The sequence below is a fragment of the Dromaius novaehollandiae genome, chromosome 1 (assembly GCF_036370855.1).
Source record: "Dromaius novaehollandiae isolate bDroNov1 chromosome 1, bDroNov1.hap1, whole genome shotgun sequence".
In the NCBI taxonomy this organism is placed as follows: Eukaryota; Metazoa; Chordata; class Aves; order Casuariiformes; family Dromaiidae; genus Dromaius; species Dromaius novaehollandiae.
This window is the reverse complement of record NC_088098.1, coordinates 131,983,230-132,010,299: the sequence shown is the minus strand read 5'-3', so window position 1 is coordinate 132,010,299 and position 27,070 is coordinate 131,983,230. Positions and strand designations below refer to the sequence as shown.

Genomic DNA, 27,070 nt, shown 5'->3' with positions numbered 1-27,070 from the left:
TCAAAGTTTTTAACTCCTAATTAAAAAAATCTATGGGAAAAATAAATCCTCTATTAGTTCTCAATACGAACAGGGAAAAAAAAAGAGAGAAAGATTAAGTAGAACTTTGGGGTTTTTTTTTTTTCATGTCTGTTTTCTTAGTTTACTTGTTACTGTGACTGTCACTGTCAAAACTGGGGGAGAGGAAGACTAAAAGGAAGGAAATCCTTAATTATACTTTTGTGAAGGGTGATATCTGCCCAAACATAAGAAGCAGCTGCATTTTCTCTTCCCTTCTTCCTCCTGTCTCCCAAACCTAACAAACAAAAAAGAAAAAAAAAACATTCTTGGGCACTCCTTTTACCTGAAGCACAACTATCAAGAATGAAAAGCCACCTTCCCTATTCTTAGCAGCAGAAATCAGGCTGGCCTTAAGCACTAGAGTTTGCCTAACGCAATGGTTGTATAAAAGTAGTAATATTATGACAGTACACAAAATCCTACAACAGATTTCAGATATATACCCAAGCTTAATGCAAACTGACAAGTAACGCACCTTAAAAAAAAAAAAAAAAAGAAAAGAAAAAGCAACCTGTGAGCTCAATTTCTAGTTACTGGACTGTAATATAGTTTGAAGTTACAAAATCTGGAATCAGAAAAAGAACAAACTTTTGTTTCTATGCTTTTCAATGTTCTTTAAAATAAAGTTTTTTCTTACAATGTACTACCTTTCCATTGAATAATATGAATAATGTCTAACAGGTCTGACATGCCTACTAAAATTTGGTATTGCAAGTTCATCACCAGGACACACATAATCCCTTTAATGTAGAATTCAGTATCACTTATGGAACTCTCAATAACTCTGAGAGCAAATCCTTACATAAGGATCCTTACATAACTTGCTACTAGCTTGAAGCAGTCTGGGCCTCTTACTATCTGAGGCAAAGACCTCTGAGGCAACCTATCTGCTGTGTGTTTTAAGCCCAGATCGTGGAAGTTCAGTCCTTTTCACAGACTTTGCTGACAACCTACATAAAAATTAAAAAAAAAATTAACATAGGGAATTTCACCGCTATATGAATCCAAACCCTGTAAGAAAGTAACACTAAATCACAATTCCATGCTGCTGTGTCTAATAAAGACTTAATTTTAAATAATGGAAGGGGGTCCCCATATTTTTCTTTTTGTGAAACAAGAGGACTGGGCCTCACTATAAAACATCAGTGAGAAATTAGGCAAGTAGAACAGATGCAAAACTGGTAGCTTGCCACAGTTATAGATAATGCTCCCCAAAATATTCTGGGCATAGCTGTCAGAGGATAATCCAGATTTTTACAAACCCTTAGCTGTAAATAGAAAAATCTTAGCTGGAAACAACGTGAGAGCATTTAGCACCGACTCTATGCACTTTACTTTAACGGAGAAAGCGAAGGGCACACAGAAAAGCCGCTGCAGGGGCGGCAGCCCAGCGCGGCACCCCGCCGCCGCGGACACGGCTCCGCGCAGGCCCGGCCGGGCCGCACCGCTGCCGGGGGCGCTCCGGGCGCGCCTCCTGCCGGCCGCGCCGCCGCCCCCCCTGCCGCAGGGCCCCCCGCAGGGCCTCGCCGCCGCCGCCGCCAGGCGCCGCTGCCCCCCCCAGGGCGGCGGGCCGAGGGCTCCGCCGCCGCGCCGCCTCCGCGAGCCCGGCCGCCCCCCTGACCCCCCCCGTGCGGGGATGGGGCGGCGCGGGCCTGCCGGCGGGGCGGGGCTGGGCTGGGGGCGCTGCGGGGGGGGGGGCGAGTAACGGCCACGGGTGGGTAACAGCGGCGCGGGCGGGGGGCAGGTGCTCCTCACCTTGAACATCGCGGTAGCGGCGCGGGCTGGCGGTGGCGCCGGCCGCGTCGCTGCGCTGGTGACGTCAGCGAGCTCGCGCGCCGCTACGGAAGCCGGCGGGGAGCGGAGGGCCAAGCCGCCGAGCTAGGCGGGTCCTCGCGCGCCTCGGGCTCGGCGCCTCACCTGGCCCCCGCGCGCGCCGCGCGTCTCGGTATCTCGGCAACGCGGCGGGGCGGGGCCCGGCTCCGCCATGTCGGCGGGCCACAGGCCGGCGGCGGCGGCGGCGACGACCATCCAGCGCGGCTGGCGACGCTACGTGCAGATGCGGCTCTTCAGGCTGCTGGCGCGGGCGGTGCGCGCCGCGGTACGCGCCGGCCGTTAGCGTCCGCCCTCGCCGCCGCTGCGCGCGGGAGGGGAAGGCAGTCGTGTGCGGGGACGGGCAGAAGCACCTTGTACTAGCTTGTAAAAAATGGGGATAGAGTAGTTTAGAGAGCGTCCACGGTTGCTCTGTAAAGTACAGGTGTGGGACGTATAGCTGTCAGAGCGAAAAGAGCTCACGTTTGTGTTTCTGTCTGTTTCAGGAACATTGCATTACGCATGAAATTCTGCGAAGGGTGAGCCCAACAGAAGCTGAGCTGATAAAAGATCCTAGCATGAACTGTAAAGTCAGATTCAGGTAAAGTAGGCACAATTAGGTATATGTTCCAATACAGCATGCAGTGTGATTGTAACTTAACAAAGCAGTACTCTGCCTGCTTTTAGTATGCATACAGTCAGGCAAAACTACAGTTTGAACAATACTTCATTTTATATCTTTATTTATGACAACAGATATTTTTGCAGAATGTATCTTTTGGATTAAAATTTCCCATGTAAGCTTCCAGCAGTTCTGAACATTTTTAGAAAATATGGTAAGGCTTTATGAGGACATTTTAAAGTTACTACAGCAAAGAATGGAGAAACTGACTTCTTTCTCTCTTTACCAGGTTATTTTAGGAATTTTTGCTTTAGAAATTTAGGAATGCTTTAGGAATAATTATGTAGTCAGGGCTTATGATTTCTATATGTTGTAATATTAAAAATGAAAGAAATAGATATTTACGTAAAAGAGGAACACATCAGAAACAGTTTGAATTTTTAAATTTGGATTTACTTTGGACTTGGATCTGATTTTGAATTATTTCTCACCATATACTGGAATAATTCTGGTAATAGAAAATATTTTAAATTTCAGTATGTACAATGTAGAAACATCTCTTTAGAACTTATTTATTCATTAAAAATATTGAAGTCTCAGACTTATATACACACTATTCTTTAGACCTTCTGATCTGGCACTCTGAGCATGACTTGTGCAAAAAAATGAGAATCACATGCTCCTGAATGAAGAACAAGCTAAATCAAATGCAGCTAGGCTGCTCATAAGGGTTCATGACTTTTTCTCAGCTAATGGAATTTTACAGGCTATTGTGATCAGTTACTGGCCCCAGATTAAGGTGACGTGGGCTGCTTTGCTGCAGTTCCCATAACCTCTCACTGGACTTTAACTGAAACATTTACTTGTAGAAGTCAGTTGTGCTCAGTATCTGAATCTTGCATTTCTTCATCAATGTACAATTGTAAGAATAAATCTTTTTGCCTGAACACCATCCTTTAAATCATTACATCACATTAAGGTAGCCATACTTTACATAAAAAAGTATTCTAGGGTTCTGGGTTTTGAAAATATATACCATTCCATTCTGAAGACTTAAATTTCAGCCTTTCAGTTTAACAGTCTATGGGTAGACTGATCATATGCTTTGTATGGCAGGATTGCACATTTTTAGTAATTCTGTGACTTCCTTCAAATGAAAGGTTTTCAAGCTATCATTCCAGTCCTGTTCCGAAAATCGGAGTGAACCTTGTCGTTCCTTTGAATTTGAGTGGACTTTCAGATACAGGGCTCTATTACTTTAGATAACTGACATTTGCTATTTGGAAAGTTCTGAGGTCTTAAGAACTCCCAGGATCAGTGAGATATGAAAATGTGGTTTTAGTAACCATTTTTAAACCATTTTTAGTTCAAGTCACAAAATATTACCCTTCATTTTACTGCATTCTTTTACCCAGATCAACTAATTGTGTGTATGGTTTTTTATTTTTTTATGTACTGATTCCTCATTAATTTGGGAGTGATTTTAAAAGTATTTTCAACTACTCGTACTACTAAAACTACCTCCCACAAGAACTGTTTCTGGCTTGTAGGCTTATGTTTAGAGTGCCTTTCATAAAGTAAGCAGGGTTCAATGTGTTATCTTGCAGCCTTCATAAAAGATACCAGGATATGCAGATATGTTTCAATGCCATTAGAATTTAGATGGGGGTAGTGTATAGAGATAAAAAGATGGGTTTCCCCACCTTTCCATTTTCAAAATATTAATTAAAAAATAAAACTACCCCTTTCTGCGTATTTTAGCACTCCTTGGTTTCTGCAACCCAGGAATTGGGATCTTCAGTTCATTTGGAGGAAGTTAGACTGGAGCAAGTTCTTTGCAGCTTGTATCAGAAATAATGAGTACTAAACTCCCTTCAGATAAGACAAGACAACAGTCTTTTCTGATTTAAGTCATCAGAAATCTGTTCTCATATTGCAGTTAATTAACTGTGTTCTTTGTTTCTTCAGATTTGCTGGCCAAGAGTTTCCACCTTTCATTGTGTTTAAGATTTTTCGCCACACTCAAGGCAAAGGCAGCAAATACATTAGCGGAAAACGAATAATAAGTCCATCAAATGAGGTGACTTACTTTGTCCTCATGTGTGGTCATTTTCTGATCAGTTAGTGGTATCTTGGTGCTTGCTATTTTTGACATTCTGTAAGATGTTTATCCTCTTACTCAATCTTGGTCACATAGCAATACATTTCAAATACAAACAAGTAACTTGCTTCTACTGAATGCTGTTAATTTTCAGTTAGCAAAGAAAAATTGTCTTTAAGCTTAAAGTTTACACAAAGCTTTACACAAAGATCTGTGAAAGCATTTATCTGTATTCTTTGTGTAGATTGTTATGTATGGAAAAAGTATGTTCCATAGGCTGCGTCATACAGCTGCCCTTACAGTTTTGTTGTGAGGCAGTTCTGTCATAACTACGCTAGAAGGGGTTATTCAGTCTTCCTAACTTTTGCCACCTAATATAGCTGCCTGGTACTTCAGGAACCTTTGTTGCCTATGTATTGCTTGAACGTAGACTCCACCAGAGGGTGTTGAGAGCGCTTGAATTAGGTTTCTGTTTTGAAATGCACTCATCTAGTCCTTTCTCCTATGACTTCAAGAGGAGCCATGGTTCCTAATTTAGCCACATAATTAAGTACATCAAGAAAATAATGTCCAGGTCCAAAAACTATAGTAATTTAAAATAGTTAATAGTCCTTTTAGAATATGCATCCTCATAAATCTAGAAAATTTTATCAAAAAGTTTTTTATATAAAACTAAAGCATATTGAAGAAGACGTTAATTTGAACTTAACAGATACTTCATCTGTTAGGGTGTCATGGAGAGTCAGAGGAGGCACACACCCTCTTATGTCATCTTAAATGTTATTTGTAATGACTAAGTTTTATTGTGCCATCTTTAAGAAAATTATTATGTTTCTTTTTTAGAGTCTCTTTGTAGACTCTACTTGATGGAACCAGGTATAGCATGAAAAAATATTTCTAGACCAATGGGAATGCTTCACCATCACATTGTAGAATTGGACAATGCTTTTCTAGTTTCTCAACGAGTTCTCTGTAAATTAGCAAAAGGTCCTTTTTATTTGCTGGTAGATTGGAGGATTGTCAGGAACAATTTGAGGTAAAGTAAGAAGACTTCAGGCTTGTGCCTGTCTTTTACTTTTTAAAGTTTTATTATATTTTTTCTGCTGTACTTTACAGGCAGCAGCTGATGCTTGCAAGTTAATGGGATATCGGAAATATTATGAACAAATAGTACAAGATGAGCTTCAGTACCAAAAGCAAAGGATAACAGATGAAACAGATGTTGCTACAATGAAAGACTACATGCATGTAGGAAATGTTTCCAGCTATTTTATTTCAGGTTTTTGTTATGAAGATTCCTTCTTTAGCAAGGAAGTTATGATTTTATCTAAAATGTAGATAAGTGACTTACAGGTAAAGAATGATAATGGGTCTCTTTCACCATAGTACTATACTTTGTGCAGTCATTTATATCTGTGGAAAATAAGCAGTAAGAGTGTGGCAAACGTTTGCGGAAAAGTGATTTCATACTATTTTACAGCAACTTTGTGAAGTGACTGAGCCATTTGCAAGGCAGTCACATTTTTGATGTATTTTATTTACCCTCAAGGTGTTAGAGGCAGAAAATTTTCAAAGATAAAAATGACTTGGGAGTCAAAAAGAAGAGTGATGCCATTGAGGTAAACTAATGAGACCTGTTCTGGTTAGCTCTTAACCAAAGCTAAATCCCAGGCTGTGGATGGGACTGACTATGTTTCCCAGTTGAATACAGGAGACAGATTTTTAACTGTTTTCTCTATTTAAGTTTGTTAGAAAAATAGTAAAGTCTAACTGTTACCGCACATAAAGCGTTATAAATGTTAAATATACCTATTTTTGTAATCTTTTAAAATTCAATGTTTACACAGCAATTATTCATACACTTACATAAATATCTACAGAACAGATACTGTTTTTTTAATTAAAAAAAATCTAACACAGACTATTTTATGAGCTCCACCATCTTAAATGCATTTTTTTCTTTAATATGCCAGATTAAAAAGAACAGGAAAATCTTTATAGTAAAGACCAATACAAATATATTAGTTTTCATGTAGGTGTATTGTTCTTTGACAGTATACCAGTAATCTGGATGAAACCCCTGCATACTTTGGTGGCAGGAATAATTGCTGGAGAAGGTTGTCTCTGAAAAATTTCCCTAGGACAATGATAGTGTATGACATAATGGATTATGCACAGTCCAGAACATTGTCAGACAGACTTAAAAAGGAGCTGAAGTTTCTGCTGCTGAGGCCACAGAATAAAGAGCTTTGGCATAATCAACTCATGACTGTTTCTAATATTAGGTAAGAACCTGTACCAAGTTTCATTTTATTTTGCATGCCAGTATTTCTCACTTTACTTGGTAATTAGCATTTCTAAATACTTGTGAAAGAAGTATTGCCTTTAGAAAAATGCAGTGCAGAGAAATTTGAAAATGTTGCTACATAAATGAAGTCAGTCTAGGCAAAAATACAATTTAAGAAACTTTATTCCTAATTCTTTAACTTAGCTGTTACACTCTAATCTTTCATAATGTTGTATTAGATTGCTTTTTTACAGTTTAATTTTTTATCAAGAAAAAAATAGTCCTTTACTAGACAGTTATTTGCCACACCTGTGGAAAAAAAGATTTGTTGCATACTCCTGTTTAAATTTGAGTTTGTCACATCTACCCATTAAATATCAGTGTAGTTACCTACTGGTACTGATCACTGGAAAACTTTCTGAAATAATTCTGAAAGACTAGTTTATCTTGATGTTCTCTTTGATGATATATCTTTTTTTTTCCAGAACATGTTTTTTCATGCACCTTTTCTTCATTGAAAAGGAATATATAATACTATGACATACCACTATTTTTTGTCAGCCTGTTTAGAACTCATTTTTAAAATCTTTATAAAGTAAACTGCTTTTCTGCTTCTTACTGCTTTTGTGTGTGTCTTAAGTTAAAGGAATGCTGTTTGGCAATTTTTTTTCCAAGTTATTTTGAAAACATGCACTTAACAGAAAATATATGGCTATAAGGGCTCCAATAAACTGAACTTTCAGCTTCAAGCAGCTTCACCTAACATTGTGAACCTGGCTTCCTAAATATTTTCCACAAAGCACAGTAGGATGTGACATGTCAGATATACAGCTTTTATAGGTAGGTCTTCAAAGCACACGATCCATTTCTTACATCACTGTCACTTTTAGCATGTATTTGTTAAACAGCTAATTGGACTGTCTTTTATAGGGGTGTATGATGGCAGATTTTATCCAGTGCCTTTATGAAGGGAGTGTAGTTAGTATTTTCATAAAAATCCTATTTCATTCTATTTTATTCATTCTCTCAGTTGGAAAAAATGGGTTAAGCAGATTTTTGTATTTAATCATAGTTTTGTTTGGAGTGAAGCTTACCTCATGCTTCTGCTTTTCAACTTACCATGTATATTTTTAAAGTATTTTTCTTTTAATGCTTGTCAGAGGTGCTGTTTTGGCAGCTACAAGGTCTGAAGTCATATATTCAACAAGCAAATCATATGTTAAGAATAGGCAGATGCCACTGCAGATTTCTTTGTGCTTTCCCACTGACTTACCTTTAATTACATCAAAGGGATTACTGCATTCATCTCTTAGGTGATTCAATACTTGAATTTCTGTATGCTGTTATCAGCTTTGTCACATTCTGACAGCATCCAAAATATACTCAGTGCTTTCTAAATAAAGATTCTATATTCTAAGACAGGTGACAGGTAGAAGAGAGAAACCTATTGTGCAAAAGGCAGTTTAATCTAACTGAATACAGTTTCTGTTCTGATATTACCATAGTTAAGCAACCTAATTTTCCTTCCATAATTCGAGTTGCTGACTTAATGTAGTAATCAGTAGCTTTAGTTCCAGCATTTTTGAATTACCCCCTTCTAGGTTCTTGCTTCAGCATAAATGAATAGCTCTTCTATTAACAAGTTGCTGATGCTACCAACAGAGATGACAGTTAATGCAAGGTATAGCAATCATCTTGCAGTGCACAGGTTGTATACTACTAAAAGCAGTGAGAATGTATAAACTAACAAACATCTTTCTGATGCTCTTAAGCACCAGTCACGATTCCAACTGCTTTCAAAGTTTAAACACATCTCAGATTTCAGCTGAGCTCAATAAATTTTGGACATTAACTGAGGCTGAAAGGTGAAAAGTCTTGTATCTGTTGCCAGACTTTTTAAATATTTAACACATCTTTTTAACTTCATAAATAAATCACTTTCACAGTAATCTTTAATTTCTTAGCAAGGGGATGTGGATATCTTCATCTCATTTGCATACAAATATATTGACATCAGTATCTATATAAGCTTGTATATTAAATGTATTGTTTTATTTACCTGGATGATGGCTTCTGGGCTACCTAATTTTCATAAAAGGCATGCTTTCTTTTCTTTATTTTGCCACCTCTTTAATAATTAACAAAGTGAGCTAAGTATGTTGCTATTACTTATAACTCTTTTTTTTTACTGTGATCAGTTTTGAAGGGTTTTATTTACTTTTAACTCTTCTTTTTTTACTGTGATCAGTTTTGAAGGGTTTTTTTCCCCCCACCAAGACACATGCATGCAGAGATACCCCATGAATGAAAAGTAGTATGTATTATGATTACTATATACTATTTTACAATTAGTACATTATATTACTAAACATGTTTTAAGTGCCTTGTGCCCCCTTAATTTTTCCTATAAGGGAATTGCATTTTAATGTTTCTAAAAGAATCCACACACACTGAGAGGAGTTACAGTGAAGTCCATGGGACTTCCCATTTATGCACACGGAGAAACCTTCTGGAGAACATAACATGTATCACTATATGCTCTGCTGTGTCTTTCACGATACAAGCTAGCTGTTCCTTGAGAAATAGGGAAGGATTTGCATACCTGAACAGTGAAGTCTGTACTTACATTATTAGCGAAGCCTTGGTTTGAGTCCTGACTTGCTTCCCTGCTAAGCTTCTACTCTGGGACTTGAAACCTTAGAGGATCCTAGAGATCAGAAGAGAAGCAGACCACTCTGCAGAGGTTTGTTGGGCAGCTCAAGTAAGGAGGGAGTCAGAACTGAGTAGCATGTTAAGAACAGTCCAAATTTCTTCCCTGCTAACGTCACTACTACCATCATTTGATGTAACAGGAAAAGACGATGAGGGAAATATTTTATTATTCTCTCCCTTTCTATAAGATAAAATTTGGTTTTATGGCTTTCTAGTCTAGAGCAACATCCTTTCTGAGAGAAGCTACTGAGTTGTTTTTTTAAATACTCTTCTTTTCTAGGTCTTCATTTCCATGTAATTCATCAGTCACCTCTTCGTTTTGCTCTTACCAACCCACTACAGTGTCCATGCAATCAACACGTTGCTCTTCTCAAGCTCGACAGAAGACAGCAAAAATGAAGAGGGCCTATTTGTGTGAGAAACAAAGAGAGGTATGATGCAAAATTAGATGCATGCTGGGTTTTTCAGGACAGAATCCAGTATTTCTGTGGAGAGTACTCTTTAGCCAGGAAGTCCCACTATATTTCCTTACACTTCAGTAGCATGACAAGTGGCATTTGTTCAGGCTATTTTTGCACCTCTCCATTGATTTTCGAGTGGGGTGGGTTTTGCCCCCCCCCCCCATTCATCAAAACCCACCACATGTGGTACTTTCAGAATACTGTGTCCATTCTGGGTGCATTTGCCCACCTAAGACTAACACCTGACCTTACATATGTTTAATCTTGAAGTGCATTTATGGAACTCTAAAACAGACTTTGCAAGGCTCTTTTACAACCACTTATGAAAAATGCCATCTAGAAATTTTCCCTTGACTTTTTCTCTAGACTGTTCATTGGCACCCTTTTATCTTCAGCATGTTATCACCAACTACTTATTGTAATGTGAAATCGTTTATATGTTTTCTTCCCACCACGCCCTGCAGAGGAAGGCTAAGGCCAGTTTAGTTGTAGATACTATGGGGGCATATGGTAATTGTGTACAAACTGATGCTATATGTACTTCTAACTGTTTCTCTCTAGTACAATATGTAAAACTATCTTTTCAGCTAGTCAACTGCACAAGCCTTCTACAAGCCAGTCCTGGCACAGCTAAAAGAACTGTGTTTTAGTTTGCTTTGGCACTTGTACAGATGAGAAGAATGGCACATTTTAAGTGCAGTTTTATTTGGTTTGTCTCCATTTATGAAGTTGTATCACATGATTTTTAATAAGCCCTTATTCCTGTACTTTTGTAACTATGCATGCTATTATACAGGCACAGAAACTGGATATTAAAAGCAGGAATGACTTCGCTGAACATCAAGAAGCTACAGTTTCACAAGCTGAAAAGCCTGAGGATCAATCTGTTGCAGATGAAGAATGGGAACATGAAGCAGCTAAATTGTATACTTGGTCCCAGGCATTATCTCTTGAGGATGTTGGATAATTTTCATCCATAGCTAATGTATAAATCTTCACAAGTTATGGCCCTGGAAAATGACTAAACTTTTTAGTCATTTGAATGTTTTTGGTCCTGCTTTGAACAGACTGCAAATATAAAAGCATGGCTTCCTACACGTATTTAACCAACAAGTTTAGCAAAATATATAGTCATTGTAATTGTTTTTCACTGTGGAAAACTAAAATAAAAACAGCTCTGCACTGCAAAGCTAGGACAAAACTAAAACTGAGCATGTTTGATAATCTGTTAAGGTTCAGAACTTCTGTGATGTAGGGCTAGTTTATTATTTGGGCATTAGAAAGCTTGTACTATTTCTTTGGTTACAGTGTTTAGTTTGTTTAACTTAGAGCTCAGCCTTACTCCCCTTGCTTTCAGAGCATGGTACTGAGCCAAAATCCAGCTCTTTCAGAAGTCAGCTAAAAATTTCCACTAAGGTTGTTGATAATTTGATCAGCTCCGAATATTAAGATGGTTTTTTTTTTTTTTTTTTAAATTAAAAGCTGTAGTTCAGTTAATTATCAGCACCTGATTTTTCTAATGGCGTATTTCTTTTCAGTGTTCTGGATAATCTGTCAGAAGAAACAGTGAAGGAAAAAACATTACTTGATAGTAAGAAACACTTCCAGATTGAAATAAATGAACTCTAAGAATCACGAAAAAGGTTTTGTACTCTAAAAGGTCTTTTGAAACTTGACAAATTTTTAACATTCTGGGTTTCATTTTAATACTAGAAACTGCCATCAGAAGTTAAAATAAGTTCTTGGTATCAAATTGCCACCAAAGTTAGGAAAAAAAAAAATCTGAGAACAACCTCTAAGAGCCAGAGGAAGGACTGAGAACAGCTGTTAAATGAGACAAATCCTATCGAACATCCACAGCCAACCAAGGATTACAAGTTATTAGGACTCCATCCTAGAAATAAATTAGCCAACAGAACTTTGAGTGGTGCAAGAAAATAGCAAAACAGCTTTCCAGGAGTGAAAATGAAGGCTATCGCTACACCAATATAGCAGTAAGCACTTATGCTGTGTATTATAATGGCACCAGGGTCGCTGTCATGGACACAATTCCATACATTTTGTACAGCTTCTGAAATCTGGAAAGGGAAGCGGAGAAGAGGGATATACTGACCACCTTTATTTTTTTCCCCTGAAATTAAGGAAGTTAAAGAAAAAAAGCAGCACAGGGGGAAAATATTTGGTTTCAATTAGCATTATTCAATTCTTTTGACAAAGAAGAGAGAGTAAAGTCTGACAGTCTCCTCAAATATATAAAACAGACCCATAACACACAACTGAATGCGTTATCTCCAAGCATAAAAGGCTACACAAGGGACTTTTTACAGTCTCTGTATCTCTGTATGCCAATACTAGGACCTAAGGTAAGGAACCACAGGAGATAAAGATTCTTGCACAGAATTATATGGTTGGCTTAACTCCAATTTGTGAGATGAACCATATAACCAAAAAAAAAAAAAAAAAAAGTAAATGAAATAATGCTTAGAACATGCCTGAGGATGTACTGAAAATGGGTGTGGGGAAGGGAGCTGCCAGTAAGACAACATTATCTGGTAAAATTGAATAATGTAATAAGAGTATATTAAATATAAAATTGAATAATGTAATAACTTATAGAACCGTGTATCTCATTAGAAAAATAATTTATTCAGCAACATTAATCCATAAAATGTATGAGAATTGCTACAAAGGGTGACTTCATCATGAGACATATTTGACAGACATATATATGGCAAAACAATACTTTCTTAGTTTCTAAAATGCTATATAGGATTAATCTAGAAGGCTGGGCACTTAACATGAGATGTTTAATGCTAGCATTCATTTCAGTGGATAGAAGACTAAAGAGATGCTAGATACTTAAACACAGATCGTGATGTCATATATTTTTAACTGTAAGCATGCCTAAAGCATCTGTCAGTATAACTAACACATCAAATGTAAAAGTGGAAAGTGCTACACTAAGAGGTTAAGGCTATCTTCACACATATTCCCTACCCTCTCCCTTGAGAAGGGGAAAATTTTACACATGCCAAAAAAGTTACACTGGACAAAAAACTGCTGTGATTAAAAGATAATGTTGAAAAAAATGAGTAAGACTTAACAGGCCACAGTGGGGGAGGAACATCTGTCAACAAGTACATTACAAACTCAGAATGCACCCAATTAATAAAGAATCTGAAATACTGAAAGCAAGAGTTTTCTGCTCCATGTTATAGAGTTGATGGAATAGAAAAAAAAAAAACTGTAACAAAAGAGGAACATCTGTTAAAATTAAGATTTCAAATCAGCGAAGGTGGATAACATATCAAAGAATCTGGAAAGAATTAGCTGAAAAAACCCTTTGCCAGATTAACATTAATTTAGCATCACACATACACACCAAGCGATTACAAATAACTGAACTGCTGCCAAAAATAAGGGCAGATATTCCAAAAAAGAGAAAAATATGATACAAGCAACTATGAACCGGTTAATCTGAGAGCTCTCCTTAGTGAAATAACGGAACCATTATTTGGGATTCCCAATCAACTGTGAAGGTGCTAAGAAATAAGTAATGTCAGCCAGCATAACGTCATGGAAGAAGGGTATTGTCAAAAGTACGACCTGTCTCACAGAGAAGGGAAACTAAAAAGGTGAATAAAAATAATGGCCAATAACAAATTTACAATGTGAAAAGATTGCTGTCATCTTCTCTTCCACCTTATCAGAGTCTAATACGTTTGGTCTCCCTTTGAACTGAAAATGGGGACACATCACAATCAAAGAGGGTCTTTCTCCAGTGATGTATTCCACTGGGATCCATACAAATGCATCTGCAGTATCTTTCATTAAATGGAGATATATAGATATATATAGATATATATAGATATATATAGTAGAATGAAGTCAAGTTACCAAAGACGGAGGGGAAAAAAAAGTAGTGACTTCATACAAATATATTTTTAAGTCATTTTCAATATTAAAATAAAAATCAATAGCTATTTTAGAACCCAAGATTAAAAAAAGGATGAAACAATCACAGTTCTTTTCAAACATTCCTGATAGCAGGTCTTTACACCAGAGATTTTGATTTGACAGTGAGAGGTTGCTGAAAAACAGATAAACAGATAGTGGCAGACAAAAGGAAAAATGTAAGAAGAGACTGACGAGGAAGGTTTTCATCAGACTGCTTAAGAAAATAAGTAAAGATCACAACCTCCTGTTCTATGTTTTTTTCCTCTTCTTGTCCTAATCGGAGATAGTATAACAGCATACTGATTCTTGCTACAAAAAAGTTAAAGCAGTATGGCTTAGATGTCTGACACATTGAGGTCCAAGTGTGTAATAAGCATTTGTTGTCTCAGAGCCCCCAATTCAATGACGTTTGGTAGCTATGAATGGACTCTTATGAACTCTGACTAGCAAAGGCTGGCATCAGTTTTTAGTTTTATCATGTAAATTTATATCTTGATGCTGATTTACAAATTTAACTATGAAGTCAACTCAAAACATGATTTCCAGCTTGAAATACAGAGTAGACACATGAATGTACCATAGCAAATAAAACAAGGAAGATTATAAAATACAGCTAAAGATAAAAGCTTGATGCTATACAAGGACTTCCAACATTTCCTGTTGGGATAACTTTAACATTAATACTGCATTATGTGGTAATGATAGACATACCATTAACAGAGCATTATGAATTATACTTAACATTTTTGATTATTTTCTAAACCAGCTGAACTTTTAAGTCCTGCAGAAAGTTATCCAGGTAAACTGCACTTAAGTATTACACAGCTTACACAAGAATGTTTAAAGATTAAAAATATTTTATTTACACTTCTCTTTATACACACTTTATACATTTTTTTCAGTTTAAAAACAGAACAGAGCACATATGCAAGTCTGAACATACTGTATCCATAGCAAGGGAAAATTACCTTCTGCCAAAAAACAACAAGAAAAAAATGCTTTTAAAAACAATTAAAAAGAGGCAATTCTTAAATTATTAGAAGAATTTTATAGCAGCCCTGGGGTAGTCATTAGAGTGTTAATCCAAAATGTACATATGAGGTCATATATATATATATATTTCTAATTTTAAATAGGAAAAGTCTTTCCAATTGCTAGACACAAACACAACAGAGTTTGAAAACAACTTTTCCTGTTAACTTATCAAATACATTCTTTTCAGCACAATCTGATATCGTACACTGGAAAGCAGTGGGAGTGGAATTGCATTCTTCGGCATACAATAATATATTTTTAAAAGATCTACAAAAATAACAGTATCTGGGGGAAAGTATTTAAAATAAAAACAGAACTCGCTCTTCCCTCCACCTGTTCCGATAACTGACATGAAAGATATATGGGTTTCTCCAAGGTAATAAAAGCCCCCTACGTATAGCTAACTTTGCAGTCCTATGTAACACTATTTTCTAGAATTACACAGCAATGTTTTCTACCAGAGCCATAAATAAAAACTATCACCTGCAACTAGAAAGTGGTTTTCCCCTAGGTACCAGTTTAATATTAATCCAAAGGTATTTGAAATTGATTCTTAAAAGTTATTTTAAAAGACTATATAAGCACAAATTGAAATTTGGGAAGTGAAAAACTTAGTAAATGGAAATGCAGGAAAGCTATGCTCAGAAGTCAGTTTTCCTGCCACCTGCACATGAAGATTACCCACAAAAATGGAAATTTTAAGTTACTTGCCAACTCTAAGAATACAGATGCAAAAGTAGTCATTAGTATTTATTTTAAGCAGCTTTATATTGTTTTACAAACATTAAAACCTCAAAATGTTAGCTACAGGACACTGGCAAGCTCTGTTTTAAATGAATTACACATGCTTTCCAGTTATGTTCTTCCCCACACTCTGTCAATGAGCACTGCCACATGTAATGGAACATATTTATTCAAGTAATTTCAATGTTTTATTAAATGAAGGAGAGTGGAACTGATGTTTTCTTTGATGCCCCAGCCCTGTAAACACTTAAGCACAGGTTTGATAACATTTGTGGTCTTTTTTTTTTTCTAAGTACCTTATAGTTTTCTGTTTCCTTTACAGTCCTTTATTGGACTGTTCACGTATGTGAAGTACATACTTCAAGTGCTATGAGAATCAGGGGCCCAGTTCATTACTTCCACTTTGTAAGGAAAAAATATTTCATTAAAAGGCAAAATATCTCCACAAATGTGGTTATTTCCACCTGTAAAAAGACTCTGTCATTTATAAAACAGACACCGGTTTAAAGTTTTTTTATTTTTAAAAAGAGCCATTAGCATCTCCCTATAATGCTTAGCCACATTTTGCAAAAGAAAGGACATAATGAGTTAAATAATGTGTTTCTTTTTTCTTTTTAAACCTACTTTAATTTGTACATGCTGAATTTCATTCTTTGCTTCCTGAGTGTCAGGTGAAGCTTCATCCCTGATGCAAATATATATTATAATATCAGCAGGAAAAAGGCAGCATTTGTATTTTTAAGGCAGGAAATCCTTAAGAAAAAATAGCTGCAAATCTCAGAGGCCAGAGAAATGTTAAACTCCCCAAACCTTCGAACTAGTTAGAACAGGACTGCTATCACACTGCAGAAAGTAGGGCATCCAGATTTTTCAAAAGATGACAGCAGGTTGCCAGCTCCCTGATATGCTGCCACTAGCCCCTCTTGCTAGCAATGCTTTCTGAAATGGTAGATCCTTTGCAAAATCAAGTACCACCTTCCTTCAGCTAAATCGATTGGGACCAGATTTTCTTTGCCACCTAATACCTCCCACTATGAAATGACTGCCAAGACTGTAGGGGAAAAAAAGGGCTATTTTTTCTTTATGTAGAACTTTTTAAAAAAAATGATCTGGCCCATGAAAACAGAAACAGTAGCATGCTGAACGGGAACTAGCAGTGTTTGAGCTCTTTACAGAAGCACTATACTTTTTGTCCATTATGATTCATAGGAAAACAGATTTCCCTCCTGGAACTAGCTGCAAGAATTAGACATGAACCTCATAAATTTTACTATAAATGTGGAAAAAAACAGAGCTCAAGCTGTAACTCACTATGTCCATCCTTTTAAGGAAAGGCAAGTACTACTGTTTAAAAGCAGGTCACATGTTAAGTTTTAAATAAGTATGTAAGATCAGACTTTCTGATACCACATAAAGGATGGGTGGGAACAAAAGAAGAAAACAAAAAATCCCTCACATTTATTAATCACAGATTATGACTTACCTATTTCCTGATGAATGAGATACATTTGGATGTTTTTAAAACTCACCCAATTTTAATTTAATCACCATGTTTAAAATTTGATAGCAATAGGGAGTTCTTATCTGCCAACCTTATTTTGTTTTTATTTAAACACTAAATTGTTTGGAGCTAGCCACTAAAAGCAAATGCAAACAGAACCTTTCAATGAAAAAGCAAATATCCCTCTGAGATACGATGTAACAAAAGTAAGTGTCTCAAAAGTTCCACCGCAATGGAAAAGAGAATGTAAGCTAATTTCATGTCTAACGATTGAAATAATAAGAGCATGGTAGAAACGTAAATTAACAAAGCATTCTCACATATCCCCGCACGTTCTAAACCCAAGCAAATTCCAATCATTCCTAACGCTCAGAAGGTTACAGCCAGCTTTTCAACAGAGACACAACCTCAGGGAAGCTGAAACCAACAATTCAAGTTAGAATTTCACAGAATAATTACCATTACAATCCAGAATAAGATCTTACAGAACTGGGTGCATGAAGTTAAACATGAGCTTAAAAGCAGAGCACTTAAAAATGACCTGCGTTCTTCATTTTCCAAGTGTCAATACTCACCAATGACTCAACTGGCAGGTGCTTAAATAGAGCCAGAAACATAACTTAGACCCCCCTGTCCCTACCATTATTTTTAATAAAGTATTGGTCATCTCTCTTTACACCTGAATCATCGAAGACCAGATTTCCAGAACCATATCCCAGACTGGCACTAGATGAAAATGGTGAAGTACTCCCTCCTATTCATAATGGGCCCATGAAAGCCTACTTAGGTAGGATTAGTCTTTGCTGCCCCATAAGCTTATTAAGAAATAGATTAGTCACAAAAGGGATAAGAACAGTAAAAATAGTTTTTTTTTCCTTGTGCCCCAATTTTCATGAGATATGTACAGTAAGAATCTCTTCACCTGCACATAGCCAGCACCAACTGAAGCCAGTTAATCTCTGCACCTATGCAGGTTAACATATACACAAGCCTCATAGTGAAATTGAGGTTTTAGTGTAAGCCAAGAAGACTGTAGGTTAAGTTATTCAAAAAGTAAATTAAATTTCTTATTCAGTAAACTGTTGATAAACAAAGACTTAAATTTAACTGCAAGGCTTAGTCTGCATCAGAGGGCTGAATATCAATATTTGGTCCAGTCACTACTGGCATAGATAACTTATCACTACAGCTAAAACTTTCAGAGAGAAAATATCAATCAATCTTTACTACTGAAAAAAGAATTCTGCTCATCTGCCATATCCTCAGGTCTCAATCTGAAACATAATTACTGCAAAGATACCATTAAATACAAGTATCAGGAGTTTAACACATTGTTTTAACTTCTATTGATTATTTCAAATTTAGTTTAGGCAAGTAGATAATTTTAATATAGCAAATTTGGGATGATTTTGGGTATAAGTGCATTCTTTTGAACTCCCTGAGTACTATACAATCCTTTCCTACAGTGACTTTTGACTAGAAGATGCTGAATAAAATGGATCTGCATTGCTGCATATAAAGTCTATTGATTAAACACAGTAGCATAAGATTTTACAAAATATGCAGGTGCCTATTTCAGCATTTTGCCCCTACACATCTAAATTACCTGTGAACCTTCAGCTCCCCCACATCTCTCCTTTACATTCTAGAAGTGGCTAATTTCACATCATTAAAGAAAATTAGAATGTGAATAGTTACTTTTATCATTATTTGTATCTTGGCAGATTTCTTACCAATCTACTGTCAAGAAAATCTGCAAGTTAGCACAATGCAGTTAATTAAAGCCCTTTTGGATGACACATCTCAATTCAGGGACTCTGAGATCAGTAGCTATAGTAGGTTTTTTAATAGTGTAGGGGTTTTTTTGTAAAAGAAACATAAATGGTACTAACTATCCAACCATTTAACTCCACATTTTCAAAACACATTAGTTCACAGCAGTTGGTAATTTAAAAAAATAGATTACACCAGTTCAATACAAGTACAAGCAAAGTCTCTGCTGAGAATAAATTATAGTATATCCAGTCCTAAAAATAACTGTGGGTCAAAGCAGTGCTCAGCATTTGCTTATTGACATTATCCATTTTCATAAAAATAAAAAAAGAAAGGGCAACACATTCAAAAGTAAAAGAAACTCAGGTAAGATGCATTTACTTTTTAAAAATAATATATAAAATAACAAATTATTAACAGTTCATTATGTAGCATCAATATAGAGTTCAAAGTTACTGAATCAATCAGTATATGCTAAAGATGAGATACTTCGATACCAAACGAGGCCTCCAGTTACTTAAGAAATTTTTTAATTATTTAGCTCATTAAAGGATAATACTATACCTAATATTCAACAGATATGGCTGAATCTGTGCACTAGTTAAAATATAATATCCTAACTGCACATAAAAAGATGCATTTATATATAGATTTTACAGTGTATGCATGTGTGTGCATATATTTTACCACCAACAAACACAATGCAGACAATAGAAGGCAGCATAGAAATAGTGTTTTGAATATAAAATTGTTTCATTTTCAATTTAGTAGAAAATGTATAATTTGCATTTTGGCAGACTTACTGGTACTACTATACAAAACCAGGAAAAAAGTCATGCAAAGGGGTTAAGATTATTCTTAAATGTATTTAAGGGAAAACAAAAATGCCTAGCAGAATTAAGAATATTTAGCAATTAATGGGAAAAGTATCCAAACACAACATAAAATACAGTTTAGTTTTGTTCTTTTAAGTCTGGTTGTACCCTAATACAGCTGATGAGTTCTATTTTCTTTTTTTTTTTAATTGAGCATCAAAATAAAGTCCTTCTCTTCCTTCACAGATATTTTGTTAAACTCAATTGATTTCACAAGCATAGTGGTGTAAAGGCCAGTTAAAAAAAAAAGGTACTATGGACATAAAATGCTACCAAAAAATAAGCACACTGAAAAATATATTTTTCTTTCCCCTACTTACAATTATGTTTGTTAAAAAAAAAAAAAAAAAAACAAAAAACAACAACAGTTTTTCCAATACCAGACCAACTACTGGCTTTTGTGATAGACTTGGTAAGTACTTTCCCTGTACATCCTGTTTCTCTAAGCATTTAGCAGTTGTTCTTATACACAAGTTAATGTGTCTGAAGAAATTCAACTGGTTTGGATTTTCTGACAAGTTAGGGATAGCTTTTTACATTTCACTGGGTTGCTCATTCTGTTTTAGCTGCAACGTCTAACATGCTCCAATACGTATTCAGGAAAGTGCAAGCTGCACACTTGTAAGCCATCCAGCTTGCAGGGCATCCTTGGGTATTCATCTTCTTTCCATTTGTTTTCTTCTGGATCAAAAGTGAGGATTGAATCACTGTAGTGACCGTTGTAACAAAGGCCTCCAAGAACCATTATCTGTTTGTCCAGAACAGCTACGCCATGACCACTCCTACCAATTGGCATAGAAGCCAATATAGTCCACTGATCAGTATCTGGGTCATAAACCTCTGTAGAAGGACATCCTTGAGACTCAAAGGAGGCCCTCAAGATCACACAGACACCACCAAAGACATAAAGCTTACCATTGTAAGAAATCATTTTGTGAAAGCATCTTGCATAATTCATTTTGCATTTGTTCTCCCAACAGTTAGTGACCACTTGAGTTCTCCTTGTGCGCTGCTCTACTGTCCCTTCTTTACTGGGATCAAATACACACACTTGCTTAGAAGTTGAGGATGATGTAATTCCACCAGTGATATACAACTTGTTACCAAGCACGGTCCCTTCATGTCCGTATTTATTGACTGGATAAGGATCCACAAATTCCCACTTATCTTCAGTAATATCATACCGTTCAGTTGAGTAAAATGTTTCATCCCTGGTTCTCCCAGCCACTGCATAAACATACCTCCCAATAACTCCAACAGCAAACTCGGATCGTGGAACAGACATGTCTGCCATTCGTAACCACGAGTTCTGTCTTGGGTCATATCTAAACACTTTGGATGAAGCATGAAACTCACCATCTGGCCCCAGTTCTTCCCCGCCTAATAGGAATACAAAGTTATTCACAATGGCAAGACAGTCTGGTCGTAAAGGTACTTGAGGACCCTCTAGTTCCCACCAGACACTCGGTTTGTGCAAGAGAAGAATTTTACTGTTTACCATACTGTGTCCTATCATTCCTCTAAATACTGCAGTCTGGGGTTTGGCAGAACGAATTTTGTTCGATTTCATTTCCATCAAAGGCTGTTGGTGAACGCTATGAAAGTAATTCATGGCTTGGTCAACCTCATGTCGCAGCTGCCGGGAGTATCGATAAAACTCTGATGTTTTTACCTATGAATACATTTAAAAGGTATTAAAACGCTGACCAAGAGAAACAATCCAGAACAACCTAAATGAGTATGTGTCATGAAAGGATTATTATACTTAGTTTCATTCAGGCAAGCTTCAAGAACAATTTCATTTGTGCACGGACAGTCAAGCTAATATATAATTATCCAAAATCCAGAAGGCAATCCAGTGACTGACAGCAGCGGCTAACATTTTCAGCTGAATACTCACATGCAGAATTTAAGCAGGAGTTAGGCACAACTGAAATTCCCAAGTGCAAAAATCATTATTCCTTCTCCCCCCAAAAGACACTGCTCATCATCTGCTTAATCCACAAAGCACTTAAATTAAAAATGCACTATTGTCCAGGTTTTAAAAAACATCTAGATACCTATTCTGTGTTTACCAAGGTCTATTCTGGTCTATTGAATTCTCACAACAGAGACCAAGTAGGAATTCCCAAACTCGAGGCTGTGCTCACGGCGCTGTTTCCCTGGGGAGGGGTGGGAAGGGAAGGTGCCCAAGCCCCTTCCTTCAGAACAGGAGATTTCACTAACCGCTAGACATGATGGTTCTTACCTTCTATCCCCCCCTCTTTGAGCCTCCACTGCTTAAGGCACATCTTTAACAAAAGAGGAAAACATCTCCACCTAAGCTCCCTTGGTTGCACATTTTATTGGTATATTGCAGAGGTAGGTTTGAAACCCCAATTCCCAGGCGAGAGTTACAACCTTTGAACTACCTTGTAATAGGGGAGCACTCCTTCTTGCTCCCATCTCTCAATTTGAAGAGAGTTATCCCTGCTTAGTTTTTTGAAAGAATGACTGTAAGAATTTACCTTTCGGGGACCCTTCCTACTCTCCCAGCTAATTCAAGTTCCTGAAACTGGTCCTGAGATGATTCAAACAGAGACTCCTGTCTTGAACAGTTTCATTTAGCTATCTCCAAGCAACCCCCAGGTCAGAGGGTGATTCACTCTCCCCATACAGAAATGATAGATGTCTAACATAGCATTCTGAATTACACTTCCAGAACAAAACAAAAAAACCCCCAACAAACTCTAGCTATTGCAAAACTCCCAAATCCTTTATCAGATTTGATACCTAGTCTCATCATTTTTCACATGAAACTGGATTGCTTTCAAACAGTCCAAACACCTCTAGGTCCCACCAGCTTCAAAGACAGGTGCAATGCTCGGAAAAAACACACCAGGCCACTCCTAAATTTCAGAGAGACCACTAGACTATGAGACAACATCAGAAGCTACTATATTTCAATTTCCGTCCCCTCCCACCCACCCCCCGCTCCTATGCCCTTTCCCAAAGGACAAAAGCCTGTATCACCACTTATGTAAGAGCGTTGGTATAAGTGATGGTTTGCACACACATGAAACGCAATCTGGAGACAAATGTTCTTTATACTTTGTGAATAAAGTAGTTACTTGTTCCATAAACAAAGCAAGTAGTATTCAAGTTTTGCTCGCCTTCTATTAATCATCTCTCTTCCTTGTATAGTAATTAAGACAGTCTACTGCCAAACAACCTTTTTAAAAATTCTTTGGACTTCGTTGTTATTGGATACGACTTGCTAGTAGCACACACTTCTAGTTTGTTTTACACAACAGATTTTCAGATAAAAAGAATACTAAACTACATTTGCAAAGCACTTGATAGTACAAAAGTTACAGTGATCGAGTGTTTTTATTAAAAAAATAGCACATTTATAAATGAAAAAAAACCCCAAATATCTTATGTAAGGATTAACTTTTGATCTGTGGCTTTTACAATCCTTAAAAAAAAAAAAAAGGAAAAAAAAAAGAGACAGACTCACACAAGCCTTTATATCAAATACACCCTCCATACTATTCATGCATTATGATAAAGTCTTTAATCACTTGTTCTCTTTATTTTCAGAAATTCAACTTATCTTTGCTTGGAAAAAGAGGATGGTCACACACAGACTTCATGAATTATTCTCAGGACAATATTCAACTGCTTTATATACCCTGTTGACCAGGGGCAATTATGGAGCAAAAACATTTACCTAGGTACAGTGCTTATAACACACCTACAGCAAGCCCAAATCTTCCAGAGAGGAAAAGATTTATGTTGTCATCACAAATGAGGAAAAGAGCACAGCAGATCTCCTTATATGGCAGAAGAGCCACAGCATGCATCTTCTGGTGTTAGAATAAACCATATACCTTGCTGGCTGAAAAGACTGAACATTAACGCCAGAAAATATGGAGGGAAAAAACACTGCTTATAAAAATTGCAAAAAAGAGAAAGTCTTAAAGATTACCAAAAAAAAAAAAAAAAAAAAAAACAAGTTAAAATGACATGAAGTGCCCTAGGTGGGTTACTTTGTCCTCAAAATTAACTTTCAAATTCTACAACAGCACCACTATTTCATGCATTTGTGCCCAAAGTGGAGCTATCTTTTTTGGAATTAAACAAAAAGTTAAAGGAGTTTTGTTCCACATACATACATTTGAAGTTTTCTCGCAAGACTACGGATGACAATAGGATCAACATGCTCTTGACAAGAAGCAGCATGTGAGCAAAACCTGGCCAACAGAGAAAGTGCCTCCCCACCACAACATTTACAACTCCGTTTTCAGATCTAGAAATTGAAATGCCAGCCCAGACCACCTGCCACCGCTCTACTCCTTCTCTTATGCAACCTAAACGTCACCCATGAGAATGCGCAACAAGAAATAAGGTATGTTTTATAATTCCACGGACAAGAATCTCAAGACCATGGAGCCAATCTATTAGTAGTTTACTACTATTTATCTTGATGAAGGCAACGACATCAAAGCAAAGCCTCAATCTCTTGCCTTAAACCAGAAAGATATCAAGAAACAAATGCAACTGCTAATTATAAACTCACGCACACATACAAATATGTGGGGAAGTTAGCTACAAGCAGTTTTGAAGAGATGAATATAAAAATATATCAGCACAAGAAATTTTTACAATATTCAGAAAAAACAGGATGGCACACTGTTTATCTATATTTTGATAAAGAAAGGTAGTTGGAGGCATCCAAGACTGTTACTGACTGTTCATGCTTGCCTGATAAGGATGAAGACAAAGCAAATGTAAGAGGGTTTGCCCACTTTCACATTCACGTTGTCTGTATGTGATCTTCCAGAAGTATTTGAAAATCCTATTCAGAAAGGAAAAGCCTTGCCCCACCTAACCTTTTGAATAATTTTACAGCACTTTTAATTACTCGTGTGTATAATCAAAAAGGGAAGGAGGTTTTAAATTTAGGTATCAAAGCACAACCTTAACTAAGTTATACAAAATACTTCAGTTTTGATAGATTAAAGAACACGGCCCATAGCAAACCTTTTGTGGGAACAACTGTCTGTCTGATACCCAAAATATGCTGAAGAAAGTCTCTCAGCATCTAAAGGTAGGCTTCTGCCATTACCAATAAGTGGCAACAAGCAGTAGTAGACTAACAAACATTTAAGTGCTTACTAAGAGACCAAATTTTACTGCTAAATTAAAATGAAGGCGTTCTAGAAGAAACATTCTCCTAATTACCAAGATGGCTGAGAATGCTCACAAGTTTGTGGAAAACACTTCAAAGGCGGAAACGTACAATAACCATGATGAATCCTAAAGTAAAACAAATATACACTGTTGAAGAGTACATCATCAACTCTGAACTGATAAAAAAAATACTAATGTTTCATAACATTTTCCAAGTTTAAACAGAGATTTTTCTGTTCTCTTGCTGAAGGGTCTCAGAGAAAGTGTAAGTTGGATGTCCTTACCAACCCTGGCCTTATTCTAAAAAAGGATATTAATTCTAGTGATCAAGCCTCCTTCACTGATATTTGTGCATACTTTCCCATACTACTCTTCAGTTTTCTAGCTAAAACCTTCTTACAGAGGGTCTGCTGGGACAGAGCATTAATGCAAGAACTCCACAGAGAAACACTAGTTAAATATCACTGTAATAGAAATTGCACATCTCATTGAATAATCTGCCAACTTCAGTGGTTCACAATGACACTTTTAGTTACACATGCAGGGATCAGCATAAACAAAATGAAGAAGCATGTCATTCCATAAAAAAGAAGATAAAGAAAATAATTTAAAACTCTCTATCCATCTCCCAGGCAGTCAATACCGGAAAGATTGGTATTGACTTGGTGATACTGCCAAAATCATCATCATCCCTCCAGCCACAGTAAACTGGAGATTGACTCCATTTCCTCCTCTTCATTTTGAATCAGTGAAAAATTCAGTAAAAATCTGACTTCCCAAATTAAAGTGATTATCATTGCCTATTTTCCTGCTGCATTGCAATGGATGGTTTTCCAGTCACAGCAACTAGACAAGTTTAAGATTTTTTCATCTATAGCCTAAGAAAAAATAAAGCCAAAAATGCAAGCCTTTATATTTCTAAATTGAAAAGTGATCCCCATATGTACCCCGTATTTTCTTCATGATCTCTTTAAAACAGTTACACAAATTCAGTAGGAGGAAGAGCATGAAATGCGAGGAAGTTTTCTGTAACAGACGTTTGTCTTCAGTGTGTAGCTAAGTTTTTCTCTAACCATTTGCAGCTACTGCTTTATCTGTACTTTTGTTTCTTCCTCTTTCAGGAAAAAGCTTTCAAAACCATACAGCAAAGGCTACTTCTGAAGTGCCTAACTATTATTTGTAAACCTGTAACTAAATCTTAACATGTTATAATTTAGGGTAGATATATGAGCCTGGCTCCTACTGTGGAACTGATAAAAACCACAGAAAACTCTCTATGCCCGAAGGTGACTCTACTGTCTCTAGCCACATAAGCAGAAAACTATTTCAAAGGTTAGAAAATTGTGCTTAAAGTTCTCTAAAGCAGCTAATTCTGAATGTATGAGTGATCCAATTTAAATTCAACTAACAGGAATACGGAAGCTATGACATGTCTTTTAAATGAATAAAGACAGTTTGTATCAGAGTTGTAGAGAGCTAATTCTTCCTTTTACTTGAAAAAAATTTTTTAGATTTTACTAGAGATTAATCAGAATCAAAATTCAAGATCCACCAGTCCTGCTAACAAGGATCCATATTATTTTCACAGCTACTTATCTCTAGCCATACTCCAAGCACAATTATAAGCCTGACAGCAAATATTATGATAATTTTAAATACACTTATTCCACATCAAAATTCAGTTAAATAACTAAAGTTTCATATATGCCTCTGAAATAACAGCAACCAAAGTTACCTTGTAACCAAGCATCAGTATACATGGTATTGGACAAGCTACTGTACCTAACTTTCCCTTTTTATAAAATAGATCTTTACTCACTTATTTCCCATGGCCAGGATGAAAATTAGTCAGTACCTGTATAGGGCTTTGAATATTTTGCAAGTCTTACAAATCACTTATGTTTTCCAGCTTAATTACAAAAAGAGAAGATAAAGAAGACGTAGACTCTCTGCAGCAA

The 27,070-nt window shown here is 36.7% G+C and overlaps 2 protein-coding genes across 9 annotated transcripts in view; one reads left to right on the top strand and one right to left on the bottom strand.

Annotated features, from left to right (window-relative positions):
- KLHL15 (kelch like family member 15) overlaps positions 1 to 27,070 on the bottom strand; it is a 75,308-nt gene that overhangs the window by 31,494 nt on the left and 16,744 nt on the right. For 4 of the 8 annotated variants that reach the window (XM_064498221.1, XM_026103386.2, XM_064498229.1 and 1 more), the window contains one exon: positions 14,849 to 21,609. The exons of 3 other annotated variants lie outside the window; for them this stretch is intronic. In XM_064498221.1, the coding sequence (XP_064354291.1) occupies positions 20,500 to 21,609 (1,110 nt within the window). In that variant the 3' untranslated portion in view covers positions 14,849 to 20,499. Of the gene's footprint in view, positions 1 to 1,815; positions 1,909 to 14,848; positions 21,610 to 27,070 lie in introns of those variants that run through there. One more of the 8 variants, XM_026103390.2, reaches the window with a different exon arrangement.
- On the top strand, positions 2,012 to 11,694 carry C1HXorf58 (chromosome 1 CXorf58 homolog). Its single transcript, XM_026103389.2, has 7 exons — positions 2,012 to 2,158; positions 2,376 to 2,470; positions 4,460 to 4,571; positions 5,709 to 5,840; positions 6,648 to 6,877; positions 9,872 to 10,022; positions 10,849 to 11,694. Exons 1-7 carry the CDS (start codon positions 2,045 to 2,047, stop codon positions 11,017 to 11,019), a joined length of 1,005 nt encoding a protein of 334 aa, XP_025959174.1. The 5' UTR covers positions 2,012 to 2,044; the 3' UTR covers positions 11,020 to 11,694.